The sequence below is a fragment of the Tiliqua scincoides genome, chromosome 6 (genome assembly GCF_035046505.1).
Source record: "Tiliqua scincoides isolate rTilSci1 chromosome 6, rTilSci1.hap2, whole genome shotgun sequence".
Taxonomy (NCBI): Eukaryota; Metazoa; Chordata; class Lepidosauria; order Squamata; family Scincidae; genus Tiliqua; species Tiliqua scincoides.
Window position 1 is genome coordinate 76,597,414 of NC_089826.1, and position 26,341 is coordinate 76,623,754.

A 26,341-nucleotide genomic window follows, 5' to 3' on the forward strand; every position below is an offset into this window, starting at 1 on the left:
CTCCACTTGGCAACTCCTCTCTGCCACCGAGCGTCAGCTCATCAGTATATCAGCGTGTTGTCAGTTCTCGGTTACTTCCGGTTGTTTCGAACTGGCAGCCTCAGATCTTCAGGCACACAAGGCGGCAGCTCTACCAACTGAGCCAGACCTCCTGCCCAACTTCTAACACCAACTCGAACACTAAAACATCACTGGTTGTATAGTTTTGTTAGAACATTATTTCTCATTATTTTTTTTCACATTTTTATACCATCCTTTATCCAAGAGCTTAGGGAAATATACATGGCTCCTTCCCTCCTTCTGTCCTCACAACAGCCCTATGAGGCAGGCAAGGCTGGGAGATAGTGACTAGCTCAAGGTCAGCCAGGAAGCTTCATGGCTAAGCAGGGATTTGAACCTAGCTCTTCCAGGTCTAAGGGCGCAATCCAAACTGGCATTTAGGCCAGTGCAAGTCTCTTGTGCCGGCTCAGGAGTGTTGGGAAAGTGCCAAAAAGCACTTTCATGCCACTCTGGAGGCAGTTAGGCTGGCGTACAGGACTTGTGCCAGCCTCCCCACACCTTCATGGACCCTGGGGAAGTTTGCATTGGCTGAGTTCTGCCAACGCAGGCGTCTGGGGAGGGCAGGGAGGAAGCGTTTTTGGGTAGGGGGACAGTCTGGGATCAGAAGGCGGGGCCAGGATCCGGTGATTATGCTGGATCCTAACCCCGTTCCTGGGCAGCTTGGACCAGCTCCGGGCTGCTTGGATTTATGCCACCGATTTCAGTGGCACAGATCTGAGTAGCCCCATTGGGGCTGCAGTGGCTTTCCCCAGGGTAAAGAGAAGCGATTCCTCTTGCCCCGGGCTGAGCCACTAAGCCACTGGGTCCACTGGCCTGCCTGTTCCAGTGCAAGTTAAGATTGTGCTGGAAGTCCAACTCCCGAACCACTACACCATTCTGGCTTTCTTTAAGAATACTTTGTGGATGCCACATGCACCTGGTGGCCTGCCATTCAGCTTTTGGGATAACTGGCCCTGGAGCAAAACAAAGTTTGTTTAAAAGTTATCGTCCTATTCCATTCAGCTGGTAACCATAGTCTACCATTCCACTGATACCATACCATTCAATTGGTCATGTAGACTGTGGATGGTAGTACAGATTTATTTATTTTTTTAATCAGTTTTGGATTAGGAAATGGATCTGAAATGTCCTTTTGAATCTTTTAGGCCTGTACAGTCAAAAGGACAGTACAGAACCATTTCCTACCGAAACATTTCTTTTTTTAAATTTTGCCCTCAACAGTCTCTGCTGGGAAGTTTTTAAAAAATTTTAAGTGATGGATCCTTCATAACAAACACAAGAATACATGCAGTGCTGTGTCAGGGGATATTTGGAGATGTCCCTCCTAAAGTTTTTACGGATTCCAGGAAAGTTCTTTTAGAGGTAAAGGAATTGTTTTCATCTATCACCACTCCTCTTCTTGTTTTCAGTTTTGTCCAGGCAGGAGCTAGGAGTGGCTGTGCCCAACCCTGGTTCCAATAAAAAGCTTCATCCTCTCACTCTAGGTGGCTGTGAAATGAGAACACACAGCTTCTGATTTGGATGGGGGAATGTCTATATTCTGCATAGTCTTTGTGTGAAAAGCATCCGGTCATCAAAGGTCTCTCTTCACCAACAATATTTTTGATTGCTTAATTTTAGCTGCTCCCACTTTAAAAAATGTAACTGGGATAGACAGGCATGTGGTTTTCATTTATTTTTTTTTAATCTTAGCCAGAGATGAGTTATATATTGGCTCTTTTGTTCTGTTGTCATTATCAATAATGTATTCTTTACGCTCTAGGACAAAAAAAAAGTAACTCACAATAATAAATTTGATAGAAGTCAACAATTTCTGCATCTGAGGTGTTGTATTCAAGATATTAGTGGAGTGCCATAAGATCTTATAAATCCAAAGCTTACAACTGAAGGTAATAGACGGTATGAGATAAGCAATCTATTTCCCCACTCTATTTTGAAAAGAGGTAAGGGAAAGATTCATGGCTGTCTCTTGACTAAATAATCAAACTTATCTGATAAAAATGGGTTAATGCCACTTACTGCAGGCATAGTAAACTCTCCCCACGTCCAGCCCACAGTGTTTAAGGGTGCAATCCTAACGAACTTTCCAGCACTGAGGTAAGGGCAATGCAACCCTGAAGTAAAGCAACAAACTCTGCCTTACCCCGAGTATGGCCATAGACAAGCTAAAGGAAGCTTGCTGTTCCGTACTTTCAAAAGGAAGTACTCTCAGCTGCAGCAATGAGCCATCATAACTGTACAGCTGTAATCACACAGTATATTCCAGATGTTTAACACTTGTTCAGTTACTTTATTTCCATGGGAAATTTTTCCACACATGCTTAACTCTCCCACTGAAATCAGTGCTTTGCTTTTTTAATATGGGGACAGGCAACACTCATTGTGGGGTTGAGCAAGAACCCTCATGAGCAAGAACCCTAAATCTTGGTACATACGCCGTTCAAGACAAATCTGAACACTCAACATTTGTGCTCTTGTGGTGGGCGGTCCACTGCCCTTCCACACTTTGGAATCAGCTGGTGTCGGTGTGGATACAAGTAGCAGCCAGGAAGGTGTATCTGTGCTTACTGAATGCAAGCGTAATTTAGTTGTGAAAGTATTTTACAAATATTACTGAGCCTTGGTCGACAGTAGTTCAAATGAACTAAGCACACTCTTACAGAGCTGGCTGAATGCCATCATCATTGTCCTCAAATTGTGTAGTGACACCAGCAAACACTCAGGAAACATAACAAAGAGATCTTACAGAGATCACTTCCCCAATTCCCAGTAAGCCACAACCCCTGATGGACAAATTTATGTAACAGCCACTGGCCACAATCCAGAAAATGATCTGTTCAGGGAAGTTACTTTTACAATGGGTTGAAAAGAATTTTACATTCAGAAGTCTCTCTGTGGGCATGAATTTCCGACTTCCTGCCTAGTTTCTGACCTAAGCAGTCCATTCCTACAGCCAGCTATTCCTTCCAACATTTTGGTTTGCTTACTTTAGGGATAGGATGTGGTGGCACTTGGCACCTGGGGGCACAAAAAAAATTTTTAACACCCCCCTCCTAATTTTTAACATCACCCATATGACATCTTAGAGGCCTCCAAAAAGCACTTCCAGTTTTTAGTGAAAATCAGAAGTGCCTTTCGGAGGCTTCCAGGAAGCCTTCTGAGGCTCAGGTGGCACAGGGCATCTCCTGAGGCTCCTGGAGGTTTCAAAAAGGCATTCCCAGTTTTTGCTGAAAAACGGAAGTGCCTTTTGGAAGTCCCTAACACACCCCCTCAAGGCATGGTGCCCCAGGCAATGTACCCCCCCCCAACCCTCCTTAGCTATATCACTGATACGTTGTAGGTCAGTGGCAGAGTACCTGCTTTTCATGCAGAAGGTTCTAGATTCAATCCATGACATTTCCAAGCATGGCTAGGAAGACTTTGGAAAGCCACTGTTGGTCAGTGTAGACAATACCGGGCTAGATGGGACAGTCTCATAATTTGGTTTCAAGCAACTTCTTACGCTCACTTTCTTATAATTTTTATTTTCTGAAGATAACTCATCCGAATCCTTCTACCTGCAAGATGGTACAATGCAAAAAGCACCGTTTGTACGTGTGGAAGAGGGAATTTTAGCAGATGCAGCTTTTCCTTTCACCATATGGCATACTTTCTTCTACACTACCATTAAAGGTCCAGTACCCCCCCCCCCCCGATTTCATAATTACTTGGTCAGAAGGATTCAAATGAGTTGCCTCCAAGCAGACACAGGACTCCAAACAGATGACTGGCAGCAACTGCACCTATAAGTGGAGATAATTCTTTCACTCCCAAGCTGTGCTGGAGGATATTCAGAGTCTGTTTAAGCTGGTTTTGGGTTGCCACACACTGTTTGATAAGGAAATAAATTAGATACAACTCCATTCCAGTGGTAACACTGATGCCCAAAGAAAATGGACAAGCAGGGCAGGAGGGCAGTGTATGTGCCAGAAGACCTGGTTCACACATGCATGTTCATCACACACTTTCAGGTGTGACTGTGACTTCAAGGATTGAACTCAGACATCACTTCAAATACAGTGCTCTTCTATACAGCTGTTTCATATACTCAGCTGTAAGATATCACAATAATTCAGCAGAGAAGAGATGGGCACACAAGTGTGAACATATATATCCAGCACATCTTCCATATAAAGATAAAAGTAACATATCAATAAAATAGAAATAGGCTAACATTACGCATTTCTGCTCTGTTGTCCTATGATAGTAACACAGCTGGATTTCAAAGCAGACACCTGGAGTCAAGATGACTCAAAGCTGCAACAATGCTATTACCCCTGCTAATTGGGTAAGAGGCACTTTTTCAAGTGGGTGCTCCTCTTTTTAGCAAGGGGAGAGTAACTGGCCCTCCTCACCCCAGCAGTGTCTTTTCTAGTGGCTGTCTGCTGTTGTTCTTTGTGCATCTTTTTAGATTGTGAGCCCTTTTGGGACAGGGAGCCATTAGTTGTTCGTTCGATTTTCTCTGTGAACCGCTTTGTGAACTTTAAGCAGTATATAAATACTGTTAATCATCATCATCATCATCATCATCATCATCATCATCATCATCAATGCTGAGGATGGAGAAAAAGGTGATATCTGCTATTAAAATGCTATGTTACAAGCATCTTGTGATCAGTTGCATCCGGGACCTACCTGAATTCAGAATGGTTTAGGAATTTTTTCAGAGAAAGTTTCCAGATTCAAAGTTCTACAATTCCATATAAAGAAACTGTAGAATTATGGTAGTGAGGAATGCTTTGCAGAAATCTGCAGGGATCACAACAGATTCTGCAGCCGGCAGATAAATCATGAAAAACACCATTTTTATTTTAGGAAACAGAGGGAGGAATTCAGCTTCAATGAAGTTTCTTAACAAAAGAATGACTGTGAAAACAATAAATAAAGTACAATAAATAAAGCATTTTAAATTACCTAACATAACTTTTTAGAATTAAGACCATTTTGAAAAATGAATAAATATTCGTTTGATTGCTTCCATCTTACAGAAATAGATCTAAAAATCTAAATTTAGGCTTGAAATCATTTTTCACCTTTCCTAACAGCAGAGAATCTGAATGATGAGAATGTCAAATACATCTGTCAGGGAACAGCCGGAATCCTAACACAAGGTCCACTGGTGGGTACACCCAATTGTACAAGACCCACTGAAACAGAGTGCGTGCTACTTAAATCTTTTGTTGATTAAAGCCATAATTAAAGACTGTAAGTGCTAGCTAACAGAATGGCATTCTGGGATATATCCACACAAATTTCTTTTAGATTAAAAAACATGCCAGTTCTGTCTTTAAAGTCACTAGAAACTAACATTACAAATTGCACCTAGAGGTACAAACTGGCCACCACTAGCTTGGCACATCAATGAAATAGGATGTCTTGACATCCAGTCTTGGCTGACAGCTGCATGTGGTTAAATTAGAATAATCTGGTAATCAATTAGGCTTTTTGGGAGGCTTACTGGAATCCCTGGAGAAAAGAGAGGAATGACTCATCATCAATACCAGATCATCTGTCCTAACAGCAGCACGACTCAAGTCACACAGGAATACAAACTCGGCCTCAGCGAGGTGATACGCGAGTTCCTGTACCAGCAGGGGCTGGGAAAGTGGCAGAGGCAGCACATTCACCTCCAAAAGAGGAGATAGGAGTTCAGGGCGAGAGAACTACTGACATCACCCTCAAGCAACTGCTTTGGCTCATGTACAAAAAGGCTTTGATAGGTTTGGAAGAAAGTTGTGCCCAGGCATATCTGTTCATAACATAAGCCTGGTAGTAAAAATTCAGGAAAAAAAACATGGGAAAACAAGCAGGTATGGGTTGGAGGAGACAGATGATGAGTTTCTTTCAGAGATCTGAAGGTCACTTGTATGAAAAGAGCATTGTTACCTATCATCCCATTGCCTCTAAGATAAACAGGTTCTAGAATTTTTAAAGTGCTTCAAAAATCCACAAAGCCTGACAGACCAGAGATGACAGCAGGAGAAAAGACCAAGCACGTGTACTACAGGAAAAGATGCCTCAATCGTATTACTTTCATCTCTCTCTCTCTCTCTCTCTCTCTCTCTCTTCCCCTCTCTCTCTCTAAAGACAAATCATCATTGTCTCCAGCCAAGAACAATAAAACAAGATGTTCCCCCCGTCAGACATGATTCAGAAATGCTGCCAAGAGGTATTGCAATGATTTTTCCCTACAATGTTGAAGTGAAATACTACTTTTCAAGTATTGCAGGACTTTTGAAATGACAGAGAGTTATGACTGGATCACAAATTATAACAATTCAAGAAAATTCCTTCCAGCCTTATTATGGTGGCAGAAAGTGTAACACTATCTAGAATTATTGTGTGTGTGTTTTTTTTTCTCCTTTTTGTTGCTTTTAATAGTACATGCATTTGGCTGATATTACAGAAGTGAATCAACACTCGTCTGACTGGTATTACATCCAGGTACTGCAGTTTTAACTCAGCAGCATGCAGCAGTGTAAATTGATATGCAAAAGCATCTGGGAAGTTTTTGTTTTTTTTTTCCAGGTGAGGAGTGCAAATTTAACTCTTGGCAAAAACGTGAGCATTCGGTTTTGAATGCGATTTGATGGAAGATGTTGCATAGTTTATTCTCGGCATCTGATGGAAGTCTAGCAATGCAGTCCAGGAGCTCGGGGGGGGGGGATCAAGAGCCCGTGGCAAACAGAAAAATCTGAAGAAGAGGTGTAACTTTCAGAGTTGAAAGATCGGCAAGTACAGCCTGAAATAAAAAGAGAAGGAGGCAAAAAAAAAATGTTACATTTGTAGTTAGGATACAGGTTTCTCTTAAATAGTTAAAAAATACTGCAAAGTTAATAGCTGAATAAAGCCATTAGTAACAGCCTCTTCTTTAATTGTGCACAGTCATTTATCTACTCTTACTTTTATCTGCAGGGATCACTTTTTGACTAAATATTTCATTTAATTATTATTATTATACCGCTTTTCAATTTCATCCTTCCTAAGAAGTCAGGCCCATACATACGGACAGGGATCAGGTCAACTGAATCTATATTTTAAGATTTAGACCTCTTTCAAATATATGTGGTATCATGGGTACAGAAGAGGGTCTAACATTTCATCTTGTGTCTAAAAATAATTGCTTATTCTGAATCCTTATCCTGAATGTCTTGGGGCAGTACTGGTGAGATAAGTTTGCAATTTTAACAATTCTATCAAGTTATCCTCAGGCAGTAGCATTTTTATTACAGTTAGTTATTTGATCAGCCTTATTTGAAAATTACAATTTTAACTATTCTATTTGGATACAGGCATTTTAACAGAATAGCATTCAACAGAACAAATCATGTCCCAAACTAGCAACTTTCCTAGAAACAGCAGAACAGGCTATCTGAATGAGGATGATTTTACCCAGTCTGGAGAACTGCCTAGACAGGAGACATGATGCTATGCAATTTTCAAGATCTCATGAAACTTTTAGGGAAGGGGGAAAGGGAGGTATGTAAGGCTCTTGCCATGAAAATATTATAAGCTTACAGATGATCTTTTCATGGCAGCATGGGTGTTACCTTTAAAACCCAATTATACCAGATTCAGGTCCTAAAGGAAGCATTTTCTCCCATGCTTGCCTCTATGTCCTTTTTGATTTGAAATGGAGGTCTTTTTGGAAGTGACACCTCCATCCAAAGTGCAGATGATTATTACTGGTACAAGGCCTTTTCTGTAGTGTCCCCTTGATTGTGAAATTCCCTTTCATTGGAAATATGCTAGGAATGCCAGAAAAAAAGGGGCTGTGATTTTTCATGGATTGGATTGTCAACTGTTGATTGAATTTGATTTTCATGCCTTTGGATTGTCAGTTAAGAGCTTCTGTTTTAAATGTCACCACCTTTTCTGTGTTAATTTTTATATTAGTACTGCTGCCCTAAATTTATTTTGTTAAAATGCTGATATTTTAGCATACAATTATTGAAAAACTTACTCATCAACATTAGAACTTCAAATGTCATGAAGCCACTACAGATATATGCTCTGCAGAGTGGTTTGATAAGTAAGTCCTTTGAGCCATTTCTGCCCAACATTGCATATATGCTACAGGGACCAAATGTCTACACTTTTGGGTTGGGCAAAAATGGGTTAAATATGGATAATCAAATCCCCTCAATATAGATCAGTAAGGTCTTTGATTTAAGCCAGGGGTCTCCAAACTACAACCCAGGGGCCACATCTAGCCTGCCACAACATTTTATCCAGCCATCAGCAATTTAAAGTATTTTTTCCCCAACCAAACAGTCAGACAGTTAACACATGTAGTTCTGTCCACTGGATTCCTTTCTATATGGCCAAAGTGGGTTGGCCTGGCTAACCCTCATTTCAGTCACCTGGACCATATGCTGTAAGACCCTCAAACCATACGTATTTAGTGTTAACCTCACTTCTGCCAATAAAACAAATCCGGTTTCCGCATGTTTACATTTAACAATGCTGTAAAACAATCACAGAGAGGAAATAGTGTCATTTTTGCACATGTTTAAACAAAGCATAACAAACTAGGTTTTGCAACAGATGGACCATGTGCCATGCATGGCTTGCATCCACCCTATATAAAACTGCTTGTTCTGCCCACAAAAATGTGTACAATATACCATGTGGCCCTCCTACTAGAAAGTTTAGAGAACCCTGATATAGGTAAACAGGCAGAGTGTGACAAAGAGTAACTTTGCTGAAGGGGGTAATACGAGACAAGTTATGTGTTTTGTTTAGTATTACAGTATCAGTGCTCAGTGGTGCATTATGGCCCACAAATATTTTGAAATGTTTTGTTTGAAGAATTTGTTATTTATTTTATTGTTAACTTACTGCCTTATGTGTTGTAATTATTCATCAGTTTATCTATATGGCTAATTATATAAACTCATTTATTTGGAAGCATCAGAGACACAGTAAGAAGGGATTAACAAAAAGGTAAGGAGCCTTACAAGTTAAGCACCTGTGTGATAAGGTAAAGGCTACCAATATATGAAAGAAAGATCAAGGACATAGCACGTCAAGGACAGAGTCAGTAGCAGGTACTTCTAGAACAATGCACAACTTCTCATCTATGCTCTATTAACTGAGCCTGATTAATTGCAGATAAGCCTGAAGCAAAGTGTGAAAGAAGTGGAGCTAGTTCAGTAACACCTCTTTTAATGCTGTGGCAAAGTTCCAAGACAACAAGATGCTTTACGAAACAACACTATAGGAGGTAATTATAACATTAATGCAGATATGTTAATAATAATAATATATATATACAGTATTTATATACCGCCTTTCTTGGTCTTTATTCAAGACTTTATTCAAGGCGGTTTACATAGGCAGGCTTATTAAATCCACGCAGGGATTTTTACAAATTGAAAGAAGGTTCTTTCTTTCAAGAACCACTACATTCAAGGTGTTACACTCCGATCTGGTTTAACATTCTGGCCTCCATCCTCCCACGCTCCGAGCAGATGGAACAGCTCAGCTGCAGCTTGCCAGCTGCTTCAAGGTCGCACGGTGCCGGTGGCCTCGAACTGGCGACCTTGTGGATGTTAATCTTCAGGCAATGGAGGCTCTACCCTCTAGACCAGACCTCCTGCCCACTGTACTCACCAGCCCACTGTACTCACCAGCACACTGACCACCCAATCCTAAGCTTCCCTAGCATCCAGAGCTAGAGGTGCCAAAATGGTGATTGCTGTATCCTATGGGGTCAGGGAAGCAGTGCCAGGTCTCCTCAGGGTAAGGGAACAAACGTCCAGCAGCCCCATTTGAGTGAGTGCAGAACTGAGGAGACCTGTGTCAGGTTTCCTGGCCTGGGAGAAGGTTAGGATATGGTGGCAGAGCCTGTTGCCATCTCCATCCCCCTCCCAGGCCTGCTCCTTCTTCCCCCCCCGCCCAATTCTGTCCCCTTCCTGCCCCCACCCCATAAAAATGGCAGCTTTGTGTCGCACGTAGATCGCAAGGATTTCAGGCAAGATGTGGAATTTCAGCAAATCTGCATTTTACAAAGTCTCCCTGTTCCACATTTAGGATCAGCTGGTCAGGCAAAACTGTGGGACCTGAATATATGGATGACAGATTGATGCTAGGAGCTGTTCAGTTCCTAACAATTCAGAACTGTTAGGCACTTGGGAACATTTTAGAACAAGTTGAACCTATACAAAAGAAGCTGGTTCCATTGTGGTTCAAGTGGAGCCTAACTATAGGCATTTCATATCAGAAAGGTATCAAAGCCCTTTTCTAACTGACTACTGTGGGAAAACTGGGGAACAGTGTGGGACAAAGCATTGTGGAGATACCATTTTACAATGAGGCAGAACTTGAAAATGAGCAGAATAACCAAAAAGGACTTTTGGAGAAGGATGCAACACAGAGAATTATATGCTAACAGTAGAAGCCTCCAGGCTAAGACAAGAAAGCTGCAGTAAATCGTGATAAAGAAGAATATAGATGGAATGGACCTCCATCTCCACTCCAAGAATATAGATCTCAGAAATCTGGTGCAACAGGGAGAATTGTTGGGATGTTGTGATAACTGAATATAAAATCTACAGAAAGCACTAAGAAGGGCATACAGGGATAGTGCTCTGTGTATTTAAGAGGGCACATAGTCCACTACACTAGAAAAATTAAGAAGATCAAAACTCCTTCAATAGAAGTCCCTCTCCTGCAATTTTTTACATACTGGAAGTATACAATTGCCTTCCAATCCTAACCAAAACTCTGGGGGTGATCTTGAGAAACAGGGAGTCAGACAAAACAGAACATTTTGCGATAATGAAGGTCTTTAACTGGGTAAACTTATGTTTCAGGAGTTACTTCACAAAGGAGGGAAGTAAACAGTGGGTCATGCCCCCCAGGATCTATACTGAAACCAATGCTATTTAGTTATTCATTAAATTATCTCAAATCTAGGGCAAGCAGTGGGGTGTGTTTAAGTAAAGCTTTGCTTATGTCCTGGAATAGTAATTAAAAAGTTTAAATTAAAGTGTAGAGAAGAAAAAAGTGTTAATTGCAATTAATATAAAAGGCAAAACTACTACAATTCTATAAAAACCTCTACAATACAGAATGTCATAAAAGCAGAAGCAGTTGGTCTGAGGTGCGTTTGTGCAGACCTCCCCTTATAATATTATATGCTTTGCAATTCTTCTAAGATCAATGGCACAAATTTACTAATGTGCACTAAAGTCACTTAAAAGGCCAAGCAGAAGTGAAACCGTATTTTAACTGTGTCATCATGTTTAGAAAGAACCCCCGCTTCAAAATTTCTTTGCTCTTGCGACAGGCACTCCGTGAAGCTTAATACATATATTTTCATAACTTCCTCTGAATTTTTAGCCAAGGTAAGAGAATTTCAGCAGAGAGCCTCACACTGCCCGCTACGCGCACACAAAGCTTAAATTACGGCTTGGCCACACGTCAGGGACTATTTCCATTTTCTCCAACTGAAACCTATCCTTACTTCAGCTGCAGCCAGTGATGTCACCTCCATTAGATTCACTGCTCGGAAAGCAAACACAGCAGCTGCCAGGACTGAAAAAGAATGCACAATATTTAGACCGGCTGCATACTAATTAGTTGTTAAAGATATTCTGGCCTAGTCAGTCTTAATGTCAATTTAGTAATCATTTTGTCTGGAAAAACATATAGCCAATGTTTCAATTTGTGAAACATTGAGTCAATTTGTGAGAAGTTTTATTTTCAAGAAAACTAGTATAAGAATGTTGTTTAAAGAAAAAAAAAAAATCAAACCAGTACACAGTAAAAGCTGTGCTATCCAGCTCTTGGTTAAGTGACAAATTTGGTTGTCTGGAATCTTCACCCACTGCCTCAAGCAGGCAAAGATGCCAGTTAGATGCTGCTTAACAAGTGTCAGCTAAGCAACGCCCCCCCCCACCCCTCCCGTTTCATACCTCACTTACCTGACAGGCTTTCTCTGCAGTTTCACTGCACCTTCCTCCTTCCCAAGAGCCCACTAGAAAGGGAGACATTCCATTTTCTCCCAAGGGCCTTGTTAGGAACCAAGTAGAATGTCTCCATTCCTTAGGGGGTCTTTTTAAAGGGAGGAAGGAGGTTGGAATGGTACTGCAGAGTGGGTCCTGCAAGACCAGTGGGAGCTCTGTTGAGAAGGGGGCTGTAAAAGACTTGTTTACTAGTATATTTCGTTAACCAAACTATTCCCTATGTATGCAGGATAACATATCTTTTACTGTATTTGAGTTATTTGTACTATACTGTATTTATATGGGCAAGACATAGGCATATATGATCATATACAGATAAGCGAGAGACTGTGTATGCCCATATAATTTCCAAACCAATTTCCAGCTTACTTTCCAGTGTTTCATCTGAAGGGTGGACAACAGGCTGTCCATATAAGCCAACCTGAGCAATTTTTATCATTGTCTTAATTTTGAAGGGTAACGTTATTAATGATCATACAGACTGGATCTACAAGAGCTGGATGTAACACTGGGACATCAAGCAGACCAACAGGGTGATAGCCACACTCCTATTAACACAAGTAAGCATTATGCAGTTGGAGCCTTGTATGAATCAGGCCCAAATCCTAACCAACGTTCCAGTACTGACATAGCTACGTCAACGGGGTATGTGTTGCATCCTGCAGTTAGGTGGCAGTCACAGAGGCCTCCTCAAGGTAAGGGAATGTATGTTCCCTTACCATGGAGCTGCATTGCCCTTACCTTGCTGCTGTAAACTTGGTTAGGATTGTACCCTCAGTCCCTTATCTATTTTACTTGGTGCAGGCAATCCATACTTAAGCACTTTTACATCCCACTGATCTATATGGGAGAGGGTGGCATATAACCCACGCTCCCAACTGAAATCAATGGAGATTAAACAAGAATTAACTTGATGGATTGTGAACCATCATTGTATACCAATGAGAAATAGCAATAGTTTATACATACAGTTTGGATGCATACCCCAGGTCTTGTTTTCTTCTTTGCTCCTTGGAAGGAGGCTGCCAGATTATTTAGCTCTGCTTTAACAGAGCCAATTAGCAATTAGGAATTAGGAACATCCTAAATTAGGAATTTAGCAATTAGGAACATCCACTTATGAAGTATGGCAAATAACTGACAATGCCTTCTAGCTTTGATACAATTGTTACATTAGAATATTGTTGATTTGTCATAAGTGCAGAAGGCCAGGTGGGCTACACAGACTGAAACCATTGTTCAGTTATCCTCTGTATTATGTTTTTGGGGCTGGTTTACACAGGAACATAAGAATGAAACCCCACAATGAGAGAGGCCTCTGAGGCTGTAGCTGTGGCAGCTACTGGTTCTGCAGTTGCTATAGCCAACTACACTGCTTCAGCTCTCTTAGCAGTGTTGCTGATGCCAATACTGACTTACTCTCTACAGCAGTAATTTTTGTTATTTGTCAGGAAACAAAGAGAAGAACAAGGAAATCACTGCAACTTCCTTGTACCTCCCCCGTTGTGCAAAGAAACCTGGTGCTGCCAAGGAGGTGGAGGAAGTGAGCAGCAACTGCAGAAGTGGTGTAGCCGAAAGGGCTGGAGCAGGCCTTTCTGCCTGAATATCGTAACACTGTCAGAACTGGAAGACAGTGAGTGGCTTCTGGAATCACAGGATTCCAGGACAGCCAGTTCTCAGAATGGCATGTACAAGATACATCCATAGAAATGAGGGATTTGCCATCCATTCCTAGTTATCAATATCCTAAGATTTAAGATCTCTGAGTCTGAGTTTACACCATGAGGAACCAACAGTCTATTCCTTTCATACTGTATGCATTTACAGTTGGCCCTCCTTACCCATGGGTTAGGCACCTGCAGATTTAACTCAACATGGGTGCCAAGCCTGTGTCTGGAAGGCCTCACTGAAAACCAGAAGTGCCTTCTGGAGGCCTTTGGAGGTCACGCATGGCCTCCCTGCACCTCACAACACCTCCCAGTGACTGGACGGTGCTTCTGGTTGCATCTGCGAGGTCCTGTGAGACCCTTCCACAGATTTCATTATCCGTGGAAATCAGTATCTGCAGGAGAGGGGGATCCTAAAATGGATCCCCCACAGTTACTGAAGGTACACTGTATTTCTTCTAAGACAAGGGTCTTGTCCTCTCAATCTGTGTAAAGTATCATGCATATTGATGGCACTATTGTATACAAAGAATAATATAATAATAATCTAAAGAACATATATATTTTTGTTACCAGCAAGAATTTCCAGAGAGTTGTAGCCCAGAATTCTATCCCATAAAAGCAGAAGCTGATCTGTAGCTAAGTAACCAGAGAATGCTCGTACCATCCATTTAAATGATATTCGTAGACTACAAGGAAGTGAGAAAAGATAGCATTATATTTCTTTCTCATATACAATCAGCATAGATTTGCCTTGTGGAAAAGAGCCCTAAATCTCTGTTGTATACATTTTTATGCCTTAAATTAAAAAGGGTACTTCTCCTTTCTTTTTAAATCTGCTAGAGGAAATCATTCTTCCTGTTACTAAATCTGGCATGACCCTCAGTCCTGTCCAACTAATTCAGTCTGTTTGCTACCTGTTTGTTACGAGGATTCAAAAGTGAAATTGAAAGAAACATTTTTACATCAATTCCAAACTTAGAATGTGCGTTGTTCTGAGCAGATGCTTTAGAGCAGCAGTTCTCAAACTTTTAGCATCAGGACCCACTTTTTAGAATGAGAATCTGTCAGGACCCACCAGAAGGGATGTCATGATCACAAGTGACATCATCAAGCAGCAAAATTTTTAACAATCCTGGGCTGCAATCTTACCCACACCTACCCAGGAGTAAGTCCCATTGACTCTCACTGTTAAAAGCATATAGATAGTAGCCTGTTAAAAGTACATATATGTAACATTTTCCCCAGATGCAGTTACATCCAATGGTTGAACCAAGTCTAATATATTAAAAATAAAATATTGAAATGAATGGGGACCCACCTGAAATTGGTTCGTGACCCACCTAGTGGGTCCTGACCCACAGTTTGAGAAACACTGCTTTAGAGGCATCTAATCTGTGCCTGTTTTGAAGATGTTATCATACCATTTCTACCTTTCTTAAACTACCTACATGGGTGGCTATAGAATGCTCCAGATCCTATCCCCTCATTCTGCAGCCTCCACACCTCTTTCTTCTCTGACTAGTGCCAGTTACAGAGCTGGAGCAGGTCCAAGGAGACCCATTGTGGAACGGGAGATTTGCGGAGGGGAAAGAGGAAATGATTCCCCTTTCCTCTCTGAAGCCTCATGATCTGCCCCCAGCCCGTTTGCGGTGAGGTTGCACTGGTGGTCGAGGGGGGAGGATAGGATTGGGCCCTTAGACCCCAATATCTTACCCATGCATTTTTTTTCCTGCTCCGAAAACCTCCTTGTCTTAAAAACAAACACCTCCTTATCTAACAACTGCAAGAACATAAAGCATCTTGTCAAATGAAAGTTTTCACCATGGTGGTGTAATTTCTTCAGCCAATACCCTGGAAAACTATGTTTCATCCCCCCCCCCACCACCACCTTCACATAAAGAAATACTACAGAGAAAAAGAAACCCTTTGCTGCTCGGGAACAGTTGGAGAATAAATGGCAGAAGTTAGGATGAAAAGATATATAAATTTGTATACCCTTTGGGAGTCTGCAATGGCTACAAATATGGAAGACGAACTCAAGTGTTACAGGGGTCTTTGCCCAGAGCTCATTCTGGTCTTTTTGAGGAAAGTCACACACCCAGGCTCACACTGGGAGTGGATGTGCTTCTGAAAGCAAGTTAGGGCGCAATCCTAACCCCTTATATCAGTGCTTTCCAGTACGGCATAGAGGCGCCAATGGGACATGTGCTGCATCCTGCAGTTGGGTATCACTCATGGAGGCCTCCTCAATGTAAGAAAATGTTTGTTCCCTTACCAGGAGCTTCACTGCCCTTATGTCAGTGCTGGAAAGCACTGACATAAGGGGTTAGGATTGCACCCTGAGTCAATTTGGTAACGCCCTATACACCAGTGAAAGTTTGAGAAAATTACGAATGAGTGACTATATAATCAAAACTTATTGCAGGGTATTGTACACAATAGTTCAGGGTGTTACTTGTTCATACAGATAATTTCCATGAGCTCACTTTATTTCAGAATGGCTTAAGGGAGCATCAAAGCTCTCTTCCAAGTGTACATAAGGGAGTTACTCATCTAATATCAGGCATCTCAATTCTTATCAGTTTCTTTCAAAGTTTCCCCAGTATTATTAAGCACAGCAGTATAGCACAGCAGACCCATGGTATAGCAGACCCACTTTTCTAGTAAGTTTTAATCCCAGTGCTTATGTCACAGTACTTACGGTTGTGCCCCGATTTCTCGAAGATGATAAAACAGCTGTGGTAAATGAGTTTGGAGGAGAGTCTCAAACAGCAAACATAAGGATACAATACCCTTGGTTGAAAAGAAAAATACGCATATATTTTGAAAGAACAGATTTAACAAGGTCAGAAAGTATCAACTGCAGACAATTCATCATTCAAAAAACATATATAGCAGTTCAGAATATAAGGACCCAATCCAATAGGATTGTCCAACAGGACAAGGCCAAACCAGCACCTACTCAAACTCAATTACTAGACTACAATTCTTTTGACTAAGGGCATCTCTTCAAATTGAGATGCTGTCAGCTCCAGACATAGGAGAGATCTGTCAGACTGACTGCCCAATCCTAAGCAACTTTCCAGCACTGATGCAGCCATGCCAACAGGGCATGTGCTGCATCCTGCAGTGGGAAAAGCAGTCATGGAGGCCTCCTCAAGTTAACAGAACATTTGTTTCTTTACCTCAGGGTTGCATTGGAGCTGCATCAATGCTGGAAAGTTGCTTAGGATTGGGCTGTGAATCCTAATAGGATTCACAGCCCAATAGGATTCTAGATCTTATACAAATAGGATTCTAGATCTTATACACTGGTTACAAATGTGTTTCTCAGCTCAGTTGGAAGTGCTGTTCTTGAACTGTAACGATTTAAACAGCCTGAGACAATCAACCAACCCTGGTCTGTGTCTCTCCACCATTTGAAGTACAATAGGTAAGATCAAGGGTCAGGATCTTTTCTGTGGTGGTGCCGAGACAATGGAACATCCTGCCAAAGAAGTTAATTTGGCACCATCACTGCTTGCTTTTTCACCCTCCTCCTATTCCTCTTTTTAAGTGTTTTTTTTAAAAAAATTGGTTTTCTGCCTGCTTCTGCTCTCTGCATCGTTTCTTGCTTTTATTATTCTTAATCAGTATTCTGCTCACTGTCCTGAATCTTTTAGAAAAATGGGGTATACATTTTTAAAACAAATATTAAAATAGGACAAACGATTCCCCCCACTTTGCACCCATTTACAATACTTGCATTTGTATGGTGCAAATACAGATTAAGACAAGATCGCACTGACAACATGATCTGGGAATGCAAATCCCAGGGACCAACATAAGCTTGCACTAACGAAATACTCTGAGATCAGATTCTAAAAGGTATGTAAATAGTTATTCTATCGTAAGTACACACATTGCAGGGCTACAAGCCAGCAGTTAAATCTCACACGTTTCATATATAAAGGCATGCCATAAAGATGATTTCAGCAAGACTTTAAGTGTTTCCTGAATCTAGTTTTGTACCATGTAATCAAGGTTATGGCTCTGTACTGGGGGGGGGACTCCCAAAAATCACACTAAAGAACACTGAACCTTGGGACATGTACGAAAATAAAATGTCGTTATTTTGAATAATATATCTGAAGTTTTAATTATCTTACCTAATTCATTCTGCATCTGCTTGCTACAGGGCAGGAGGGAACCCCACCCCATCACAGCCACTGCACATTTTTATTTAGTCAACCCTGCTGGCCTTCTCAGATTCCAGCAGGCACTGTTCACACCCTTCCACACTTTGCACCCATAACAACAAGAACCTTACTTTGAGAAAAAGAAAAAAGAAAAAGAAACCAAACAAAAACTGAAAAGATTCTCAAGCAGCTGAATTTTGCACCCACAGCCATATCCTGTCTTTTCCCTCTTGTATTGCTGGGAAATCACAGCACACAGACAGCCCTGCACATCAACCCTCATACTTGCAGCCAGCAAGGCAATTGGAGAGTCATGCGCCACAGATTGGCTGCTGGTAGGATACTGCCTGTGGAGGGGCAGAGATTAGGTCAGGACAGGGGTCTGCCGTATCCTGAACTCCTGCCCCAGCAGACTGCAGGACTCCTCAGAGCCACACCAGCAAAACAGCTGGCACAGATCTGGTGAGTCCCATCAGCGACCATACAGCAGCCAGGAAAGTAAGTAAATTTTTCATTTTTTACCTCTCCCAAGAAGCCTGATCCCTGATCAGTGTGCTGGATGCAGTGGGCAATGTGCTTGAGGGCCCTGCATCTAGCATGCTAGCCCAGGTTAATTTTGGGCAGTAAATCTGTCTTCCAAGGCTCAAAGAAGTCTTTGCTAAGCAGGAGCGAAGCTGTCCCTTCTTGCATGCAGAAGGTCCCAAGTCTGAGACCACAGAAAGCTGCAACCAGTCCATGTAGAAGCCCTGACCTAGATGGACAAATGACTTGACAAGGCAGTTTCATATGCTATTTTTAAAACAGGAATATACCCCTACTATTGAGGAGTACCTAAAGGTGCTGCTACAAGTTCCACAAAGTTCTTATACATCAATCCTGATCTTCCAGAAAAGAGCAAGGATCAGTACAGACATATTTTACATTATTAATTCTCCATATTACTGTACATAATTACTTATAAACAAGAGATACGGATTGAAACATGTTCATATTACACTTACAGAAGGATGAGAAGAGATGGAATGAAGTCTGAAGAAATAACGGACATAGATTTCACGAAATATCTGATACAGCTTGGAAGGTTCATGGTACAGAAAACAAAGAGGAGCAACTGAAAGGATAAAAGATGTTTGTCGTCTCAGAATTGCAAAATGCTAAAATAACGACAGGACCCATAAAGCACGACAGTCCTTTTAAAAACGGCATTGTCTGAAATATTCCTAGTCCTCTATAATGGTAAAATTAAATGCAGCAAGTGTATCAATAACAGCTAGAGCTGTGGAACAGACATGATTTTTCTCTTCTAAGATAAGTCTTCAAGTATTGCTTTTTATTGACAAACCCAAAAATTATAGGCCACAGCCATCAAAGAGCGAGAATGCAAGCCAGTCAGCCACTTGAGCCAGTCAGCCCAAAAATGACAATGATGGCAAACAGACAAAGATGGTTTTCCGCAGGACACAATGAGTGGCCCCTCATTACCCTAAGGAAAAACCATGACTAAAGTTACAGCAGGAGCAGCCTCCAGGATGACTTCAGCAAATAAACAGGGCCAACCGATTCCTTGGCTAGGCTATTTAAACCATATTATACCTAGGTAATTGCTAGGGCAGGAGTTGTTGTACACCAACACCTTAAGGCCTATTCTCTTTATATTCTCTTGGAGATTGCATCTCTTATTCCACCCTTTTACCAGGAATGGGAGGAGATTTACAGACAATGTAAAATCCTCAGGTGCTCCTATAGACATCTTAGCCCTGTGACTCCCAGACTGTTTTCCTGTAGAAGCTTGCTCGCTTGCTCGCTGCAGACTCAGGTTGGCCCATATGTGAGAGGACATGCATGCCAAAAGCAGGAACTGCAGAGGGACTTTCTATTTCATATGTGAACCAGCCCCAGGTCTTAAAATACATACCAGTAGCACTTTCTGAGGGTCAGATTATGCCAATTTTCATTTTCGTTTTGCTCCACATACTCATCATGGTCAAGCAATTGAAGATAGCCATATCTAATCACTCAAAAGCAACTTCTTTAAGGCACCCACCAGTTTATTTATATACTGTTATACCCATTTTTGGTATAAAAGGTAAAAAGTGCAAACAATACCTTTAGAGTTTGATCTTATGTATTCAGCCCACCACCAACACAGTGACACCAAACTGGCAAACACTGCATCCATAGCAGGGGAGAGGGTGGGCCAGGAGGCTTCAGCGGAGAAAGGGAAATGTAAAATCCCTTACCCCCCACGTAAGCCTCCCAACCCAAAATAGGCGTCTTGGGACCTGCACTGCCAAGTTTGCCAGCTCAAGTCCCAGAAGAGAAATGGGGCTGGGAAGATGCTGACTGAAAGGATAAGATAAATCACAGGCAATAACTGCATCTCTTTTCTGCATAGGCCATGATATGCCTTTGGCTCAGTCTGCAAAACCTTACTCCCACAGATGCATCTCTTCCTATAGTAGTAAGCAAAAATGTGAATGTATTGTTGCATATTTGCTATCCCTCATAAGGCACTTACAGCCCAAACCTATCCTCAGCTGGCCTGCAGGATACAGCGGCACCAATGCAGCCTCTGCTGCATCCCACAGCAGGGGACCAGGCTGGGGACCAGGTCAGCAGGGAGAGGTAAGAAATCTTTTATTTATTTCCTCCGCCTGAGCCGCTACGGACTCAGCTCTACACCAGCCATTTTGCTGGTGTAAACCTGTTGGTCCAAGGAGGAGTGTTGGGTCAAGGATGGGAGCATTCGATCTGGCAGGTATTGCTGCAGCTGAGATCTGTCCTGCCCCACCCCAATCCATCCCCAACTGCCAACCTACCTGGCTCAGCAACTACTCTGCAGAACATTGTTGGCCAAGCAGAGCTTTCTGGGCCTTAGGTTAGCCTTGCTTGCCGCCAAAAAAAGTGGCCTGCAGGATGCACAGGCATCCTGTGAGATCCGCCAGCACATTCCATGGACAGGATCAGGCCCTGAATTATGTAAATGGGATTTCAAACTGTTTGTCATTAAAAGTTGGCCCCAGATCCAATGTACATAAACAAAAATCAAAAACTACAGGACAACAACATGGCAAAACAATATGAACTGACTTTCCTATTTAATGAATCATACCTAATTTTAATTTCTGATGCTAGTACTCAAGAGTTACTTACCGTACATTGAAAAGCCATGGAAAGGGATTACACCTGCAATAGAAAAACGTTGATTTACTACTCTTTGTTAAACAATACATAGTTTTAGTACTGTTCATGATGACACAACTTTATACCTTGTAGGAAAAAGACTAGGCTCTGAATAAAATGTTTTGTGGAAGGAGAGGTCTAATTCATACCACACTTATAGGGACATCCTTAACTGTATAGCTCCACTAAAAATGGTAGACCAGACCTACATAATTTGTTATACACCAAACCAAATGTAATCCACCAATACCTGACTTGACAAACTACCAGCTTTTGCTGCCTGTCTGGGACTGCAAAAGAAAAATAAAAAATAAAACTAGGGGGTGAGATTTGTCAAGTACCTGGAAGGCCTGAATACATGATGGATGGATAATATTTAGTACAGCACATCACAAATCATTCAGGCTTGCTGAAGATCCACATGTAGCTAAAGTCACACACAAGGGTTTGCATTTTTTGTGTCCTAATACTAATGGCTTTAATAGAGAGATCTGCAACAAACATGAATTTCTCTAATATCCCTTAAGGCATTCTGCCTTCAAATATGAGAGACAAGAAAACAATTGTTTTTAAGGCTACAAAAGCTTCATAGATAATGGACTCCAGTTTTTCAGGTCCACATTTCACTCTTCAATATTACCCAACACTTTCCTCAATTTAAATGTTGCATATATCAGTTTTCAGATCTACTCCCCCCACCCCATGTAGATGTGCAGGTCATTAAACCCACACTGCCCTGTTGGGTAAATTCATAAGCATGATATAGAAACTTGATGAACAAGAGGAAGCTCTGGTAAGGTGTTTCCTTACATGGAAAGGAACAGGATGCCCCATTATGGGACATAATAAAGTAAACCACCCATAAAGTAAACAAATCCTGAGAGAACAAACTGACCTGACAGCATAGGCTTTTGGAAGTTAAAGTCTAGTTTTAAATAGCTGAAGTGATATTTCAGCAAGGAGAATGTGTTTTTGTGAAGCTCTCTCTTCTACAGCACCCTAACACCTTATACTTATCAGATCTTTAGATAGTGCCAATGATAAGCCATGTGGCTGACTGGAAGTAAAAGAACTGCAGGCATGAATGCATTGTTCATGTGAGCCGAGTAATGCAGGAGAACTTTTGTCTCCTTTTCACAAAAGGAGAGTCATGACCTTGCAGGCATCAAGGGATCAATACATTTGAAGAGTGGTTAAAAAAAGTGAAATCTAGAGGGCCACAGAATCAAGTCTCAGATAGTCAGAGCTAAACTGAAAAACAGATAATCTAAAAGGCAGAGATGTTCATGGTGCCAATCCAAGATCACTAAAAGCTGCCTCTACCACCATGAAGGACCTGGTCTGTGCTACCAACTTAGATTCAGCTGGTGCTGAACAAGGTGTTTTTCTAAACTTCTGGTTTCCTGCCTGCTTGTAGGGTCACAAATGTCAACTCTCAAATGAGCATGATAAAGTAAAAACTGGGGTGATAAAGCTGGAGATGAATTCGGGAGTCTTTTCCCCAACAAGCTGGTATTATAGAAGTATCACTACCCATGTTGTATATGCAGTTTCTTTTGTCCCACTTAAGTTCTCTGGACAAACAGATTTTTCAGGGTGGTTTTCGTTTGGCCTTCGTTTTAAGTAAACACAGTCTGCAAAAACTGTTCCGTCAGATACAATCATGGGATGAGCGTACATTGCAATCATGGACCACAATGGTTCAATCAGACTGCCATCACCTCTCAGAAGAAAAATCCTGTTATCTATCTGCAGCCAGAGAGACAAGAATAATTCAGAATTTACTTTCTACCAGAAATGGCTGCAGTTTTTCCTTTTCCCACTAGAGGGGACTATAGCACAACTTCTTTACCATTTGGTGGATAAAAGACAGCATATTCTTCCATTCCAAGTTTCCCTGTAAAAGTACAGACAATTAAAACAAGTAAGTAATAGACAAATAGTGTGAAAATGCAGGTTTGTTTGACATGGTTAAAAATAATTGGCTATCTAGGAAACCGACAGATTCACATGAGAGACCAATCTCCAAACTAATCTACCTTAACAAGTGGCAAAATAATTAATGGCCCTTGCAGAGATGCACACATTTTAATTGAACTTGTTTTAATCACATCGTCAATCAAGTCTCTTAAGTAGAATTTAGCCATGGATGTTTAAGTACACAATCCTGCATTCCCTTATGGCTCCATACTCAGGCAAGCTACAGAGGAGGGAGCATGCTGCTTTTGCCTTTCTTCATTTGAGTTAAACACCAGAATTTCCTTCACTTTTGCATTGGACTGCTAATTGGAGAAGCAATGTGAGGGGAGGAGGTGTTCTGTTCTTGATTTCCATACCATTTTTCCAATCTAAATCAGACAGTTATTAGTTTTAGCAGTTTACCAAAGCTAAAAAAATGAAGCCTTCCACCCATCACCCAGAAATATTTTCAAACAAGTGGGGTGCCCTCTGCCAGATGCCTGGGCGAAAGCACTGATGTCGACATGAAAAGTGTGGAGATCAACACAAAACTAGAAGTTAATTCAGACATTCAGAAAAGGTACACCGAACAGCTTTTGGAGCAGGGCTCCAACTACAGAAGGGCTTGTAGGTGCACTGCTCATCTAGTGCTTTGCCCCATCTAGAACTTTTCTGGAAAATGGGTTTCTTGGATTGTGACAGTCTCCATTGAAAACATAAAAACAAGCTTTTATGTTTTCAGTGGAGACTGTCACAATCCAAGAAACAAGGACCAAAATCTATGGAAATTGGTGCCGTCGTCGTCATCCCCCAGCACTGGGCAGATGCTTAAGGGATGCCCTGCACTTTTCTTTCTTCTCTCCATTTCCCTTTCCATTCCCTCCCTTCTTTTCAAATCCAGCACAGAAGAGAAAGGATAAGGAGGAGCGGCTCACTTCCTGATACACTGATGGGGAGACACTCTTGTGAGATTGGCCTGTGACCTGACCCCAAGGTAGCAACAGTGGGTGTGCAGCTAGCCTGTTCCATGGGGTGGGGGGAGATGGCAGGTGCTCTCATGGTGGCAGAGGTTGGTGGCAGGTGGGTTCCTGCATATCCACCCCTGAATCCATACCCTAAGATGACCAGGGCACCTCATGGTTGGGCTGGCCCTTGAAGTCACATTGAATTCTAATTCACATATTTTAAAAGCCACATTCACAAACAGTGGTGTAGCTAAGGGGAGAGCAACTGTACCTGGTGTCGGGGTTCCCCTCCTCCCCCGAGTCCCCAGCTTACCCAGGGAGGAGGCTTCTGGACCAGAGCAGAGGCAGCAGCCTTCCCAGCCCTCTCAGGAACAACCCTGGCAACTCCAGGTGAGAGGAGGTGGGAGGGAAAAAGAGAGAGGAAGGGGAGCAGTTATGGTAAGCCCAGGGAAGGGCAGGCCCAGAGACAGGCCCTTTTTATACCATCCCTGTGAGGGAAGGGAGGGGCCGAAGGGGAGGGGTCTGCCCTACATAAACCTGGAGGCCAGGGATGACAAGGCAGTTGGGAGTTAGAAGAGCAGGCAGGAGGATCTGCTGCTAGCAGCCCCTGCTCCTGACTAATGAATGCTGCCAACCCAAAGAAGGGGAACTGGGTGACGCAACCCCCCCTTCTTGTGGGGAACAAGTCTGAGGCCTCCACAAGGGGTCCCCCTCAGAAAGGCCGGGCGGGCCCTCCCCTCCCCCACAGAGAGGCCTCACACCTGGCAACAAGCTTTAGGGGGGCAACAACCTGAACTTAACACCAGAACCAGGGGAAATCCACTAAAATTGAGTGTTGGGAGAGTTAGAACAGACAAAAGAAAATATTTCTTTACTCAGCGTGTGGTTGGTCTGTGGAACGCCTTGCCACAGGATGTTCCTTGCCGTATTGAAGCTGTTCAAGGGAAAAAAAAACCCACAAAAAAACTAGAGGAAAAACCACAGGGGAAAAACCACAGGGGAAAAACACAAAAACAGACTCAAATCTGAACCTGGCATTTTTTTTCTCCCTTGGAAACTAATAACAGTTCAAGGGGCATGTCAGACCAGTGAAATGGTTCAGGACACCCCCCCTTCCCCAGTGCCAACTAATAGCCCCTTTCAGGAAAAAAAACAAGGGGGGGGAAGTAGGATTTTTGAAAGAGAAAAAAACCCCACTAAACCCCTTGGGATGTCTTAATCACTATTTCCTACATCACATCTAGTTAAGCCATCAGCATAGCTGGGGGGAGTACCCAGGGTGGGATGACACAATGACACCCCCTGTGTCATTGTGTCCTTCCGTGTATGCACAGCCCTGGCCCCAGAACTGGCTCCATTTGGAGCCATACAGGGACAAGGGTGGGAAGAAGGGATGATTTTGCTGCATTTGCCACACACCTCTGGAAAGTGCTGTCACTCCCCAGAGGAGATAGTGGAAAACCACCACTCCACCACAAGGGGGAAACTGCCACTACGTCTCATTATGCCCCCCCCGCCTTGACTTAACGATGCCACTGAGTTAAACCAGCCCTGAGTGGCAGAGAGAGTGAAAGGAGCAGGAGGTGAAGACATGCTCATGGTTCCTCCACTGCACTGCCTCCAGCTCACAGGGCACCGAACTTCAGGGGCACCACTTCTCACACAGCTGCAAACAATGCAGACCATATGCTCTGCTGCACTTGTTTCTACTTCTAGAAGGGGCACAGAAGCAGAGATGGCTCCAGGTTTCAGGAGACCTTAACATAAGAACAGCCCCACTGGATCAGGCCATAGGCCCATCTAGTCCAGCCTCCTGTATCTCACAGCGGCCCACCAAATGCCCCAGGGAGCACACCAGATAACAAGAGGCCTCATCCTGGTGCCCTCCCCTGCATCTGGCATTCTGACATAACCCATCTCTAAAATCAGGAGGTTGCGCATACACATCATGGCTTGTATCCCGTAATGGATTTTTCCTCCAGAAACTTGTCCAATCCCCTTTTAAAGGCATCCAGGCTAGATGCCAGACCTTCAGTAAACTGCTATCCATGGAGCCTGAGGTCGGTTCTGAGTATCTAGGCGGGTTTTGAGTCAGACTGACACCGCCACCACCACACAAAGGCTATGGGCATAAAGGTGGTCCCAGGGAAAAGCAGTGGGTCCTTCCAAGATTTCTAGGTCCTTGGCAGTTACACAGTAAAGCCAACCACCACCCCCTCAATGCTAGCTCTGCATAGAACTATGATGCTCAACTGGGCCTCGTTGCTATACCCAGTAGAACAGGAGGCTCTGTACTAGGCACAATGAGAGCAGGA

At 42.5% G+C, this 26,341-nt stretch overlaps 1 protein-coding gene across 1 annotated transcript in view; it reads right to left on the reverse strand.

The window, feature by feature from the left end:
• Positions 1-6,448: 6,448 nt before the first annotated feature.
• TBC1D19 (TBC1 domain family member 19) overlaps positions 6,449-26,341 on the reverse strand; it is a 67,125-nt gene continuing 47,232 nt past the window's right edge. Inside the window, exons 15-21 of the mRNA XM_066632154.1 lie at positions 22,955-22,999; positions 21,073-21,105; positions 18,921-19,030; positions 16,443-16,534; positions 14,312-14,427; positions 11,570-11,640; positions 6,449-6,841 (exon numbers count right to left, since the gene is read on the reverse strand). Of these exons, the coding sequence (XP_066488251.1) occupies positions 6,767-6,841; positions 11,570-11,640; positions 14,312-14,427; positions 16,443-16,534; positions 18,921-19,030; positions 21,073-21,105; positions 22,955-22,999 (542 nt within the window). The 3' untranslated portion in view covers positions 6,449-6,766. The remainder of the gene's footprint in view (positions 6,842-11,569; positions 11,641-14,311; positions 14,428-16,442; positions 16,535-18,920; positions 19,031-21,072; positions 21,106-22,954; positions 23,000-26,341) is intronic.